Below are 15,347 nucleotides of genomic sequence, written 5' to 3'. Positions count from 1 at the left end.
CTTTTCCTGCGTCTGTGTTCTTTGATGTACTCCTGCGTACCACTGCACAAGACCTCCCTCCCACTCAGACCTAAAGGGCTTAGTCTCTGTTCTGACAGTCAGTTGCTGAAATATTTTAAGGAGGCGAGAGACCAGGTCATATTCGCACTTTATTAGGTTCAGGATGGATTGGTGGTAGGGAGGGAAATGGAGCAATACTGGGATAGTCCCTTTATCACAGTTTTACAGCTCTCAGCACTCAATAGGATTGGTTAGTTGATTTCCCCATCAACTAACCTGAAGCTCAGCAAATTAATTTTGCCTGGGCAATGGTGTGTGCCGGTAAAGGTTTAACAAACAACCATAGAAATGAAGATCACGTGGAGGGTTAGCAACAGGGGAGTGGGAGAAGGGGAAGGGGGGAGAAGGTACAGAAAATAAGTAGCATAGATGGTAGGTAGAAAATAGATGGGGGGAGGGCAAGAATAGTATGGGAAATATAGAATCTAAAGAACTTGAGACATGTGGTCATAAACTAAAGGGGGGTAATGGTGGGGGAGGGGTGTGCAGGGGGAAATAGAACAACTGTAATGGCATAATCAATAAAATATATTTAAAAAAATAAAGAAGGGAAGGAAGAAAGGAAGGGGAAAGGGAGGAAGGGAAAGAGAAACAGATTCTAGCTTGTACTATTTGCCAATTTCTGTGGCATAAATACTGCCATCACGGCCAATTTCAAGCTACTGATGTCACTGAAAAGGGAGTTTGAAAGAGATGTGCACACTGACCAGTACCACTTGGCTCTGGCGGCCAGGAGCAGGTTAGCGGGTTGGAAACAGAAGGGACCAGTGGAGCCAAAGCCCTGGCTCACGTGGCCAGCAAGGGGGAGGACGGGCTTCCTGATCACCCAAGTGGGGCTGTGGGGACCTGGATCTCCCCACTCCCTGTGGCAGTCTCCCAGTGCTGAAATCCCCACCGGGACCTTCCAGACCACAGGACTAGCCTAAGGGTGAAGGCAAGAAAAGAGACATGAGGGTAGAGGAGAAACTCTTAAATATATAACTAAATGATCTTGATTTACTGAAAGTTTCCTTTCAAACTGATGAATGTGAATCTTGGATTGAAGCCACTAGGTATAATGCAGTTTAAGTATCAATAACACCTTTTCTCCTACTGAAAAGTTACCGTTTTCTATTAAACAACACCCCCACTTCATACACTCTTTTTACAGAGCACTTCAGGTAACAAGCTCGCCCCAGAGCCACGATTACTAGCCTCCTGTTCACAGGACTTGGTCACGCTGGGTTTTTCATACAAAATACAGAACGTTTCCTTTCCTCACTTACCGCCTCACTTTCTTCCTTAAAATTTGAAGGTTTTATGAGACAGCGTGGAATTTGGTGTGTTTCCAAACAATACACAAGCACCCCAAGTTCCCCGTTAACAGCAGACTGGGTGTGAACGGCTGTGCTGTGGCGCACAGACCGCCCTGAGCGGAAGGGCGGCGTTTACCGCTTTCCTTTCTTCTCCACTTATTTACATCCGTATGAACACATGGATTTTATTCATTGGGTTGTAACCCATTACTGTGTTCTTTTGCTCAGATTTCCCAGATCTGGCCATTGAGGACCTCTTCTGGCCGGCCTCCAAGTAACTTGAGAAGCCCCACAAGGTTCAGAGCATTTCCTTCCTTTCTGGAAGAACAAGATGTGTTGGGCTCATCTTGTACTTTCCTAGCCCAGGACTAGATCAGTCTTTTCTCCAAAGGAGCTCTGTGTGGAGGGGTTTTTTTAATAACTGATCTTGGATAGTGGTTGCAAGTCATCTGTATTTCTCATTTCTGGTTGGCAAATGGGTCTCCTGTGAGTTTGGTTTGCACGAAAGGCTTCTCTCGCATCTGGTCACCCTCAGTGAGCCTACCCAGCTGAGGGGCAATCTCTGCATGATGGGGCATTAGCATCGTCAACTGGGGATGCCCGGCTTGACACAGCTTCAGATTTGCAGTGCAACACACGGCTCTACCACCTAAGGTGCTGTGGGTTCAGTGGGGAGTACACGTGAGAACTAGCCCCAGAAGGCTGCAATCCCAAAATCGAAAAGCTCATCCCAGGTTTCAGAAATTTTAAGGTGACTTACCTGTCAGGACTACTGCTCCTGGCGACCTCAAATTCTACAGAGTAAGGAAAGGTCCTCCTATGTAACCCCTGGGTAACTCCCACTCTCCAGAATCACAGACCCTTAGGCAATGCCACTGAGGAGGCAAATCTGGCACACTGATTCCGGTTAGTGCTTTTTTGTTTAATGCTGAAACAGCAAACTTCTAGGACCACTCTGAGAAATGGAAAAAACAGTCTTGATGCTTCTGAAATAATAAATCCAGTTTCTAATTCCTTTCCAATTGCTATTCTATACTGCTTTAAATGGCATTGTGCCTTAAGTTAACATATATTTGAAAAACATTTCTTAAAATATTTTACCTCAAAGTGTGGAGGAAAAGGAGGATAGAAACAGAAACTTGTAAAAATACATCTTTTAATAACATCAAGAAGTACAGTGCAATTTTATCGAGGTCTTACATTGCAGCTTACAACAAACGTATTATCTACTAAAGTGAATATTTACAAGTAAAGTAAACTTAGGGTTCTTTTCTCCCACACAGGATAAACCAAATGGTGCATCGTACCACATTTAAGGTTTCTTTTCGAGCTGGCTTCTGCAAAAGGCCCTTAATTTAAGCTCGTGAAAACAAAAAGATCCCCCATCACAATGAAAGCCTGATGAGTGCTCAAAAGTTACAAAAAGGAGTTGTAAATGCTTGCTTTCCTTTGATGGCTTTGAAAAATAGCTACTGATAGCAAATCTGAAATATTATGGACAAAGAGGGAAACAGCTGTTTGTTTTGTCTAGTGAATCTATAATAAATATCCATTTAAGGTGACATTATGTAGAGAATCCAAAAGATTCTTGCAGGAAAAGTTAACATTTATATTTATGATCCCATGGGCTAAAACTCTCTGATATATTAATGGTTAATTCTACTTTTCTATAACATTGTTTATACAAAGAACAAAGAGAGGGTTGAATTCTTGACACTTCTGGACAAAGTGAGTGAGAGAGGGGACTGAAATTAATTAGTAAAGGGGGAAATTAATATTAATCTCGAAATTCTACCTGCCATTGTCTTGGAATGATCAAGATTCAGCTCAATCTAAGAACAGTTAAAAGGAAGAGAACTGAAGGAAATCAGGAGCTGTAACTAAAAGCCTGTAGTCATGCATGTTTTCTCTGAACGACATTTAGAAATCATAGACCTGAATTTACTTGCTAAATACATAAACCAGTGTTGGAATTAGGAAAAAAAAAGTACCACTTACACCCACGAAGTACCAGAATCATACTCAAATTTGCAGAAGCATAAGAATCTGTTTACCATGCAACTAACCATTTGTGCAATGCTAAAAGGCCCAATAATGGATAATGGTTACTGGAACAAAATCCTTATGAACACAGTACTGATTTGTAGCAAATTACACCGATTAAGTAAGCAGCTCAAATTCACAAGGGTAAAGACCCAATATCCCTGAACTCCTAAGCATCTGTCTCAGTGTTAACAATTTCATCTGAATCTTAGCCCATTAGAAAAGATTTCAAATACCCCTCTCTCATCAACACATTTTTAGAGGTGAAAAGTACCGGTAAACATTTAATTTCTCTACCACTTTTTCCTGTTCTCATGAATCTTATATAGTGTTATTACAGTTTCTAGGCTAACACAGGTGCTCTAAAGGATCCAATAAATTGAATTTCTAGGTTCCAGAACATCACTGGCATTGTTCAATAAGCTTGTCTACCAGAAAGCCATGTCTCTGGTTAAAATATATTCCTGGATCAATGATTTCGGAGTTAAGACCAGCTACCAATGAAGTCAGACTGTTCCCATTTCTTAGTGAATGGGACACAGTTGCACACTTTTCGTGTATCCTCTGTAGCACCTACTAAAGGGCTGGGCACAGATATGCGCTAGAGGAAATGCTCAGTGACGGGGGCAGGCACTGAGTCAAGAGTGAACGTGGTCACGGTGAAGACATACCTTACTTCACCCTTCACTCGAAAGGCAGTCACGAGAGTGAACCTCTGATGCTTGTCACTGAAGAACAGAGGCTTGTCCCTTGCCACTGTCTAGAAGTGAACAAACCACTTCAGCCTCTTGATTTTTTTCCCTCAGTCACTAAGAGATTATACATGGGCACGAGTACCACTTGGTGGATGGTATCGGTAAAAAATGTTTTTCTGCCTCAGAGGAAGCACCAATCCATCTCATGGCACATTTTAACTCCAAGAATACAATTTATAAAATCATTAACTCTTAAAATTGTTAAATGTTATCCATACCAATATATATTTATAATGCTAGGCTTATTTTCTCTATCACTTAAAATGCATTTTATTTTTAAACACTGGCATGAGGTAGAAGGAACTCAGGAAAAACCCTAATCTTCAAAATACCAAACTCTATCCAATACAATTAGCCCCGAGAGAGAACTAAGAAAAGCCACAGCCTTAAGCTGGCAGTCTAGCTAGACTACTGTAAAGGTATCAATTACCCTTACTGAAAGACATTTCTTATATCTGAAATTGCCCCTTTTTGTTTTTTACTGGTTTAAGGTATTGCAGAGAAAGGACAACACACGTTCCGAAATACTCATAAAGATCATATCCAACAGCTTCTCTCAGCCATCAGTTTTACATGATCATGCTGCTCTACATCATTTCAGTTGAGACACGGGTCCTTTCCACTTGAATTACGGATCGGGTATCATTTCGGAGGTTAAAAGTCCTCCTAGCATACGAAGCAAGATACAAGAAATGATTCACATTTAAAATAATGTACTTTTCATAAGACTAGCAGCACTTCACTCTACCAGAACACACAAATTTGGCTTCAGAGACTGGTCAGAAACAAATGAAAATGTGTTATTGTCTGAAACAGCTCCTTGTACAAGAGAAATGTGAGGCTAAAAGTTTTCTTTAACAACTATTTCTCCGTTAAGTGGTGTGAGAAACTACTGGAATGTCAATTTCAATGGCAGAGAGGCGGGAGCGGGCAGAATAGGGCTGTGGGTACGTGTGCATACTGGGAGGATGGGAGTACAGTGGTTGCCAGAAAGGAGAAGGCAAAGATTTGCATGCACAATACCAAACGAACAGGAGGAGGGAGGTCATAAACAGGCCCCCAGCGCTAGCGATTGTGACATACACTGCATAGTCAAACGTAAAGACCGGCTCGAACTTCCTGTTCAGATGACTGTTGTAAAAGAAGACCCAGATGGATGGGGAGAGGCTCACAATACCTGCCAGGAAAAAGAGCAGCCCGGCCACCAGGTGGCAGCCTGCACTATTGACCAGACACTTGGCCAGTTTGATGTTGGGCACTGAAGAAGACCGGAAAGCCGTGTTACACATCCCGATCAGGCAGAGCAGCAGGGCACCCGTGGCGATCAGGATGCTGAGCGGCAGGGCAAACTGGAGGACTCGCAGGTCCAGCTGGTCAACCGATGAGTACCAAGCAGTGTCGTACATCAGGCAGTCGCTGCTCCCGTCGTATCGGGCACACTTCACCCACAGGCCTGTGTAAACAGTCAGGTTCTTCTCATTTTTGTTGAATGTGATCAGTCGTAATTTTCTCCAGTTGGGAAGCAGAGTCCCCGCAAAGAGGCCAGCTACCGAGGCGATCCCGCACAGGAAGGAGAGGACTGTGGCTGCATGGACATCCCGACAGCCCATGGCAGGCAGGCTGGTGCAGCACTGTCAGTCAAACTAGGGGTGACACACAAGAGGACAAAGCATGAGGGGACAATGAGAGAGCAGCATAACTGATGATGTCACTGAGAAGAGGAAATTCTGTCCTTGTAGCCTCCATATGCACAATAAAAATGCCTATAAATATGTGTGTGAGACCTTAGAGCACAGGTGTGCACACGTTTGCTCGCTTACCACTGACTGAGTCATGTAGCAACTAAAGTCTTTAGATGAGTATTTTTCTTTACAGCGAATCAAAAGACCCACCACACTAATTTCAAATTCTCTTAACATCACATCTGAAATTCTTCTGGTTGTCAATAATCGTTCAACACACATGCATTAAGTACTTTCACGTATCGGGCATTCGAATACACAGGGTCCGGGCACTCAATAAGCATCAACTACAAACACCACCAATTCATCCTCAAACGCTCATGCAAATGCAAAATGAGACCAGCACACAGCAGAGGGAAGGCGGCTCTAAGGACACGGGCGCAGGGAAGGAGCACAGCAGGGCAGCAGACTGCTTGGGCTCTTACCCCACGTCCTCACTTACTAGCCCCATGAGCTTAGCTGCAAACTTCTCTGTGCCTCATTTTTCTCATCTGTAAAATGTGAACAGCAACAGTGCCTACCTCACAGAACTGTCCTAAGTATTTAATGAGTTACTATAGTATCAAGTGCTTAAAACACGTCTAGTGTACTATAAGCACAAGGCAAATGTTAATGAATTACTTCTCAGTGACCAGCTCAATGGTTAGCACACTGGAGGAGTTCAGAAAACCTGTGTTGAATAAATGGTAAACAAGAGAAAGCGAACACCTCTTTCCTTTATACTGGGCACACCGGAAATTACAAAATGTAAATGGATTCCTCTCCAATGAGTTTGCCAAAAGAAAAGACAAAGGTCCCTGAAGTTACTCTGCTCAGCTACTTCCTGGCTGTTTCAAGATGACCTGCGTGCAATTTATTATACCACTGGTTATTGGTTATTATACTAGTATATTACTATTGACTCATATTATTACAGCTCATGTAAGATGAATGCTAAAATTTCTGAAGTAATGGTTACATATTTTTATTAATGCTACCTCAGGGAAAAGATGTGGCCAGGTCTTTCTCTCACCCAAATTAAAAGGCTGTGTCTTTTTTCTGTATATGACAAACTATAACCAGTACCTTATTCAGTTTTAATTTCTTCAAAAGTTTGAAATTCACTCTCCCAACACCACTTTTCCTCTGCCTTCTATCATGCCCCTGTGAGGCAAAGGACAGAGCACTTTAATAAGGCAGCACATTTACGGAACTTCTTTTACTCAGATCATGGGAAAGTGGCAAGGTTGAGAATATTCTTACTTCTGGATACAGTACAGAAGTTTACGAATCCATCACCTTTTGCAGGGTCAAATCTTATCTACTGAGATAATGGAGTAGCACTCCCAGAGGTTCAGGGGTCAGAAAGAAAAACACAACCAAAATGCTACAAAACTGGGTTAGGACTTGACCAAATGTATTCAAATGAGAAGACCAACGTTCTTGGGAAAATTATGTATTTGTATATTTAATCTACTCATGTACCAGGAATAACTTTAGTAGCAGAAAATACAGGTATGTGTACATGCTAACCTGTACACACATATAAAAGTATACAATATAAAGTCAGAGTTTAAGCACAAGTGACCATATTTAAAGTCCTCAATGTACATATAATTAGTTCTAAGTTACTCCGTGATATGTTTATTACTGGTTTCTCATGCTGCTTTCTGTCAATGTTACCAGAGTAGCAACTGTTTAAGAAAATGTTATAGATGAAAAGAAAACAAGGATTATAGCCCATATTTTTGTGTGTGTGTGCAAACTGGGGAGAAAAACCCTCTTGCTTAAATTTAGCAACCAACCACCTTGGTCCAGCAACGGAAACTCTGATGCAGGTTTGAGAATATTTACACTGGAAAATGCAACTAATGAAACTGAGGGTTCTTATGACTTTTATTAAATTTAGGTTTAAATCCTACCTCTAGAAATCACACCTCTCTCTCTCTTCCCCCCCTCCATGCACACACACACACACACACACATCATATATATCATATATCATATAGACACACACACACACACAAACAGCGCCTCCTCCTCAGAGACCTAGCTGTTTCCCGGGGTAACTAGCAACCCCCAGGGAAGCAGAAAACAGTACCCTGGACCTGACTAATGATCATAGCACCCAGACCTCGGGCAGACTAAAGGTAACATCCTGACCTTAGTTACGTTTCAGCTCCTGAACCCTAAGGAGTAACGACCACCCCCCACCCAGCCACTTCCCCATGAACCATATAAAGGGAAACCAGAACAAACTCAGAACTGTCCTCAAGACGTCAAGAAATGATTTATTACCCTTACCTCACTTTTAACCAATCAGCTCCCGGCATGACCCCAAACCTTCTAACCCATGGTGTTTGACTTTGCCCTTCTAATCTGTAACCTACACGCCATTCAGGAGTTCAAGCTTCTGAGCATTAGCTTCCCCGTTCTCCTGGGTGGCACCATCCATACTAAAATAGCCAATATTTCCCCACTGCAATTCCTGGTGTCTAGTGTTTGGCTCTGCTAGCACCAGGAGGACAAACTCTTCTGTTCGGTAACACCAATGACATCAAGTTCTAGAATTCAGCTTCCTGTTGGCTTTTGCTCATCCACCTGTCTCCCCCATACACTGTAAGCAACTTGCACAGTCATTTGAGGAATATTTAAATAGATGAGTACCAGGCCCTGTTCCAAGACCACAGTACTCACGAAGTCTAACGATGATGTAGAAATGAACAAGGAAGTACCAGTGCTGAGCAATCATTCCTTCAACAGGTATTTCCTGAGTATTTAGCACTGCATTAGGCCCTGGAGGGACACTGAGGGCACTAAGATCTGGACCCTGCCCCAATGTGTAACAGTATGCTGTTTTATAAGAACTCAAAATACCAATAGAGAACCAGTGTGTGATTACTACATAGCAAGCAATTGTTGTTCAGTATTAAGCAAAGTGAACCAATAATGTATCTGTTTATAAAAATGTATCATTCAGGGTTAAAAAAAAACAACTACTGAGCAATGAAAGACAATGATGATTTGATTAAAAGTGTAAAGACATTAAAAAAAAATCTCTTTTTCTTTCAAAACTTGGGCACTCCTTCAGGTGACCTGTTCAGAGTCCTAACCCAATCACAATTCCTCCTTGCTTTCAGAGGCAGGGTTCAGATACCGGGGGTAACAATGTCATTGAGACTCTCCAACCAAACTGTCCTGTATCACTGGTGCCTAAATGCACATGGATTGAGAAACAAGATCAGGATGAACTACTTTATTATTAATAAATAAATTCCTGTATTTCTTTGCCTACAGACAAGCAAAAAATGCTAGTGAACAGAGGTGGGTCAGTATTTATTTTGGTATAAAGTAAAATTTATCTTGCATCAAATCAATACAAGTCATGGATCAGTCCCCTGAAATTGCTTTTGCTGAAGCATTCTTAGCTCAGATCAAAGAGAAGGCCTAAAAGTTGTATTTGCAAAGCCAAAAGGATGCACCATTCTTAGGAAAGGAAATACTATTAACTTGAATACTTTAGATGAATTTCAACCTCAGTGCTGGAATTAATGTCCTTGCTCTTTGCACCTTTATTTGGCTGCCTTAGTTTTTTAAAAGGTTTTATTTATTTATTTTTAAAGAGAGAAGAAGGAGAGAGAAAGAGGGAAAGAAATATCAATGTATGGTTGCCTCTCATGTGCCTCCAACTGGAGACCCGGCCTGCAACCCAGGCATGTACCCTGACTGGGAATTGAACCACTGACCCTTTGATTCACAGGCAGGCACTCAATCCACTGAGCCACACCAGCCAGGGCTGCTTTGCTTTTTATGGTGTTCTTAACTCCATACACATATAACTTGGTAAGTCATATATCCCACTAGAGCGATAAGTAATACTTTATAGGGATAGTTAGGAGAAGGAATATGTCAAGTGATTTAAAACTGAAAAATAATGCCGAGTCTCAGGTTAAGATTTGTTTGTACTGAGGGTAAAAAGACCTCTACTTTTGTGCTATACACCAACAAATTTCGAATCATGAAAAATTTTTTTCAAATGCAAATCTGATCATTTCAGTACATTTCTTACTATTCAGTGACTTATCTCCCTCAGAATGAAGTTTTTAAAGTTTCAAATCCCACCAACTGGTTGCCAAATTCTCAATCTCCTTACATGTCCCTCTCCCACCTTACACACTGTAGTCTATATAGCTATACTGCTTTTCTTTTAACTTCTCAAATTTCCCATTTAAAAAAATTATTTATTTATTTTTAGAGAGAGGGGAAGGGAAGGAGAAAGGGAGAGAAAGTTCGATAGGTTGCTTCTCACAAGCCTGCAACTGGGGACCTGGCCTGCAACCCAGGCGTGTGCCCTAACCAGGAATCAAACCCACAACCCAGGTCGCAAGCTGTCGCTCAATCCACTGAGCCACATCCAACCAGGACTAATTTTCCACTTTTTAATTTTGTGAAGGTCTTTTCTTCATGCTGTTCTTCCTCCTAAAACTTTCTTAATCCCATCCTAGTCTTTGCTTAGCTGACATATATTCATCTTTCTAGTTTCCAGTTTCCTGGCCCTGACCCTGCCCTTCCCACCCTTCTCTTTAATCTTCCTCAGGCCCCTGGTTCCATGCTCTGGTAGCACCTTTGTACTTTTCCCTTCGTAGCAGCAATTGTGCTAACTCCTTGTTCAGTATTTACCTTTCCCATCAGAATGTGAATTCCAGAAGGACAAAGAGCCTTCTGTTTTATTCACTTGGTCCAACACTGGCGCACAGAAGGCACTCAATTACTGATACATGAATGAACAAACAAACAAATGAAAGGCCCATACGATCTGGTCAGGATACAGAGAGAACGTTATAAATCTGCTCTATTGCCAACAGTCCCATTCATTCCTACTGTTTTCTGACGTCATCAAGCTTCTTCTAGACTGTGCCCCTGCTTTCCACTCTCTACTGGCAGTCTTTCCATTTTCTTTCAAACAAAAAGTTCATTTTCTTCCCCCAGAAACTGCCCAAGAAAAACGAAGCCTTTGCCAGCTATTTATATACAAACTATGCTTCTAGAAATATCTAAGTTTGGCAACACTGATTAAGTTCCACAGTGATTAGGGAGTCAATCTTTTATGACTTTGTTGCTGTTTATGTTTTCAATTTAATAAGTACATTATGCACTGGATATACCTCCTCTTCAGTAAGAGTAGATAATAGATCAAATTAATGTTTGCTTATCAAAACTAAATAATTTATTATATTTGCATTTATATTTCCTTTTTGAAATAGCAATGGGGGGGAATAAACATCTTGTTGCCATATGAAAACCCCTTATTAGGGACTGCAGAAAACATACAAAGCCAAGCACACATTTTAACAGATCCCATGAACACTAGCTGGAGACCACCTTGAGCTGGGATACATTTCCTTATTATTTCCTTCTGAGAGCACCTACACATTGCAGTCCAGGGGGTCAGAGACCCAAACTGGACTGGCTATCTATTCCCTCTGACCCTCAGTACTCATCTGTAAAGTGTCCCCCCGGTAGTTGTCAGACCATGAATAGTAAAGCCCTTTGTAAAACAGAATATGGTCAGAAATTTAGGTTTGTAAGGATTATTAGTAGGATTTCTTACTCTCTTTAGCCAGGAACATGCCTTTATTCTGAACTATCAGCAAACAACCACAGATGACTACAGCCATGTAAAAAAAGGGACAGAGCATTCCCTTTGCAGTAGTTACTGACCAAAGCAAATAAGGATTATTTCAAAACACCCACTTCGTATGAGTCATGTGACTATCTATTCCACAGTGATTTCGGAGAAGTAAATGGATAAAATTTGATGCACAATAAAAAGTCATCAAAGATATCATTTCAAATAAAAATATTTTCAAAAGGATATTTGTTCTGTGGTTTTGAATAGAGTTCAAAGTAGTATGGAGCAGGAACAGTGGCTAAGAGCTATAGAAATTCACGGATCCATTACTACTTATCTTTTCGGGAACAATTCTAAGGAATAGCTATATGAGAAGACATGTAACAGCAGCTACATTAATTCTTGATGGTAACAGCTGAAGTCCCTTCCACTTGTAACTTGGGTTTTCTTAGAAATCTGTAAGTCAATCATTGCACTCACAAACGTCTATCCTATAACTCATTTTTGCTGAAGAGAAAAATGTGTCACCTGATATACAGTAGCAAAAAGAAGAGAAATATAATCAAAGGATGTACTTACTCTTTGAGGTACTTGATAGTTCTACAACTTTGATCAACTTAGAAGAAATATATGCACCTCTGAACAAAGAGAAGAGGGGGTCTGGGCCTAAAGAAATAGGAAAAATGCCTCAAATTAATATGATACTTCTTTAAAACTCAATTTGGATTCACATGGAATTAAGAAAAATACTTTGCAATCATACAAAGCCAGTGAAACGCTATATCAAAAAAAGGTAGGTAGGAAGTTTATTTTTTTAAAGGCAGTTTATCCCTGTGGCCACGAGTATTAAATTAAAAAACATATATTACACTGTCTTGCTTTATAGAAGAGGAGACTCAGAACACACTACCCCCAAATATGGCACCCTGGCAGATTGTACATTTCAAGCGTAAGGGATCTGAGAAACAGCATGGGCAAGGAAGGCTTTCTGACCTTACCCAGAAGCAGGTCATTAAACCCTAAGGAGAGGGCTACCCTTCCTACACCAAGAGGCTGAGAGCAATCTGAATGAACAAGCCTTGCTGCTTCCCCTGGTTTACTATACTTTGCTCCTATTGTATTTCATAGGATCACATTTCACTAAGACTTTTCAGTTTTCATCAAAACTAGCATAAAAATACTCAGGTTTAACCACTTTTGGAGGGGGGGGGTCTTCACTTCTGTATGAAGGCTTCTGTGTTATGTAGGACATACGGATTAAATCTGTATGCTTTTAAAAAATAAAGGCAGTTTATTCTTAAATTCACACATGTAACAAACAGAAGAAAACTTAACTCACTTTATGGGAAGATAGGAGAAATAAGAATAAAAATACACTTGGCTTCGCAATAAATTATCAACATCTGATGAATTTTTAAATCATTTTCATGACTGAAATCATTTCATAAGTGAAAGAATAAAGAGGGCTGAGGAAACACTGTGCATTTAGTTGTCTGGGAAGTAAAAGAAATTCATTATGTTTCTTTTATGCCTTTTACTAGGATAATGACCACAAAACTAGGCAAGGTTGATCCTCACTTTGCATGCTAAAATTTGCAATTAGAGTGCTTTTTTTGAGTTTACAGTTACACCAATGGCACAACCTGCTGTTTAAATGTTTCCATATATCTTTTTTAAGCATCACCAACTTCCTCTTCAAACACTATTTATCTCACTAGGTAGGATGAGGATGAAAACTTGTAAACGCCCGATAACTTCCTGGATCAAGGCGTTTCTCACCAACCCTATTATGATCATTATATAGCATGTCGTCCGACGCAGTTTGCACCTTGGAGATTACAATTATTTTATTTTCTAAATTTGTGTTTCCTGAGTTGGTATCAAGCATAATTGCTCACTCCTAAATTAGGTGAATCACTTTACAATTAGAAACACACCCTAGCATCCCTGAGCAATTATTTTAAGTGCAGTCACCAAGGAAAGCAAACCTAGCTTCCCAAGTCATCCGCATTCCCCCCACCGCTCTCCCCCTCCTTCGGAGCGATGTCCTCAGCCGCAACCAGAGCGGGCGGAAAGAAAAGGGGGAGGGGGCTCTCTTAATTCGAGCAATGGGGAGCCCGCAGCAGTGGCTGTGGAATGCTCCCAGAACAATCCTTTGCCTGCAACAGTGAGTGGGTTTGAACAGCGAGCAGGTCATCATTACACAACCACCAGCAGCTGGGGATTCTGAAATAGCAACTTGCAGTTGCACAGAGCACACCCAGCCAGCCAAGCCGCAAGCCCTGGGCTGCTCCCGCAAGACACTGCGACACTGCCATGCTTTCTGTGTACAAAATAAATTTTTAAAGCTTTATCAAATGCCTCTCCTCGCTCAATTTTCATGCTCACCACTGTGGTCTTTCGATGTCCCTGATTCCCTTCGAGTTACCTGTTTCACACAAAATCCTCAACTTCTTATGCAAAAGACCGAGAAATCTTAACACTGTCCACTACACCTACCTGTTCCTCACACCCAAGGCATTCTTCTCGCCCACACCGAGGAGCCTCTCAAAGATCTCCCTCTCAGTTTCCCAGGAAGTACGTTCCCCGCGAACCGCCCCGGAGGCTTCTGGGAGCCGACTCATCTCCCAGGGTTAATCTAAATGGGAATGCCCTGGATAACTAGGAGACTACAATTCCCAGAATTCATTGGGCCGCCGGCTGCAGCAACATCCGGCGGTCACCCCCCCCCCCTTCTCCCCCTCCCTCCATTCCTTATGCACCTTCAGTTCCGTCCAGATTTGAGTTACTGGTCTTAAAAAAAAAAAAAAAAAAGTTCAACAACAACAAAAAAACTGAAAATAGTTTTGAGTTGGGTATTTCCGACTAAATGTGATTTGTCTATAAAGTTCGTCAGCAAATAATCCCTAAATACTTTTTCCCCTTCGAATCATTTAGCTAAGCACAAAGTGGTAAAGAAGTCGAATTCTTATTTTGAAAATGTTCAAAGGTACAGAGAATTTGTACAACAAATACCCATGGACTCACCTTCTATATTTAACAATTATCAACATTTGCCATATCTCATCTCCATTTATTGTGTGTAATCATCATTACACTTCAGCATCCTTTAAATTTTTTAAAATACATGTTTAACTGCCTAGGTTTATAGGGGTCTCTGCTATTGTATGTATCAGTTGGGTACGTACAATAAGCAACTTCCTTCTCTCTGAGATTATCTTTAAGAGGAGGGTAAGATGACCTACATCGCAGGGTTGTCTTGAAAATTTAGAGACTTGCCCTGGCTCCATAGGTCAATTGGCTGGAGCAGCCTCTCAATACTGAAAGAGAGACAGCATTGGGTGATAAAAGGATGTGGGTACAGATAGGTTCTGGGTCCCAGGCCAGCTCTGGCAATAGCAGATGGATGATGATGACAATGTAACACAGTATAACTCACTCTTTTGCTCTGAACTCCAGTTCTCTCATCTATAAAACTGAATTGAATCAAATAGCTGTGTACCAAAATATTTTCTAATGTATTTCTCAATCAGTAATGAACACTACCTAGTTAACGGACTTTAGCTGGGATGTATAGGCAATTGATTAAAACTTAAGAATAACAGCTCCAAAAATATGGGGGCGGGAAATCCTATTTCTAGACTTACTGATCAAGTTTGGGTACTTCACTATAGCAAAGATGAACACATTTTTATATGCCCTAGTGGGACTACAATATTAAAGTATCATTCTCAAAATTACTTTAGGTAATACTTTAGATAGCAATTAACAATCCTGTCTTCCCAGTTTTTCCTCAACAGAGCCTTTTTAAGGAGTAAGACAAAGCAAATTCACTGCAATA

General features: G+C 41.1%; 1 protein-coding gene across 1 annotated transcript; it reads right to left on the bottom strand.

Moving 5' to 3' along the window:
- Positions 1-2,505: 2,505 nt before the first annotated feature.
- Positions 2,506-14,124, bottom strand: CLDN12 (claudin 12). Its single transcript, XM_037152463.2, has 3 exons — positions 14,006-14,124; positions 12,086-12,172; positions 2,506-5,796 (listed from the first exon to the last, which is right to left on the bottom strand). Exon 3 carries the CDS (start codon positions 5,761-5,763, stop codon positions 5,026-5,028), a length of 738 nt encoding a protein of 245 aa, XP_037008358.2. The 5' UTR covers positions 5,764-5,796; positions 12,086-12,172; positions 14,006-14,124; the 3' UTR covers positions 2,506-5,025.
- Between the last annotated feature and the right edge of the window lie 1,223 nt (positions 14,125-15,347).

The sequence above is a fragment of the Artibeus jamaicensis genome, unplaced genomic scaffold (assembly GCF_021234435.1).
Source record: "Artibeus jamaicensis isolate MK-2021 breed Jamaican fruit bat unplaced genomic scaffold, CSHL_Jam_final contig_923, whole genome shotgun sequence".
Classification (NCBI taxonomy): Eukaryota; Metazoa; Chordata; class Mammalia; order Chiroptera; family Phyllostomidae; genus Artibeus; species Artibeus jamaicensis.
Note: the sequence above shows the minus strand (reverse complement) of the source record. Positions and strands in the feature narration are given on the sequence as shown.

Bases quoted from the DNA above. Each gene is read 5' to 3' on its own strand.
- CLDN12 (XM_037152463.2), bottom strand. From the start codon at position 5,763: ATGGGCTGTCGGGATGTCCATGCAGCCACAGTCCTCTCCTTCCTGTGC.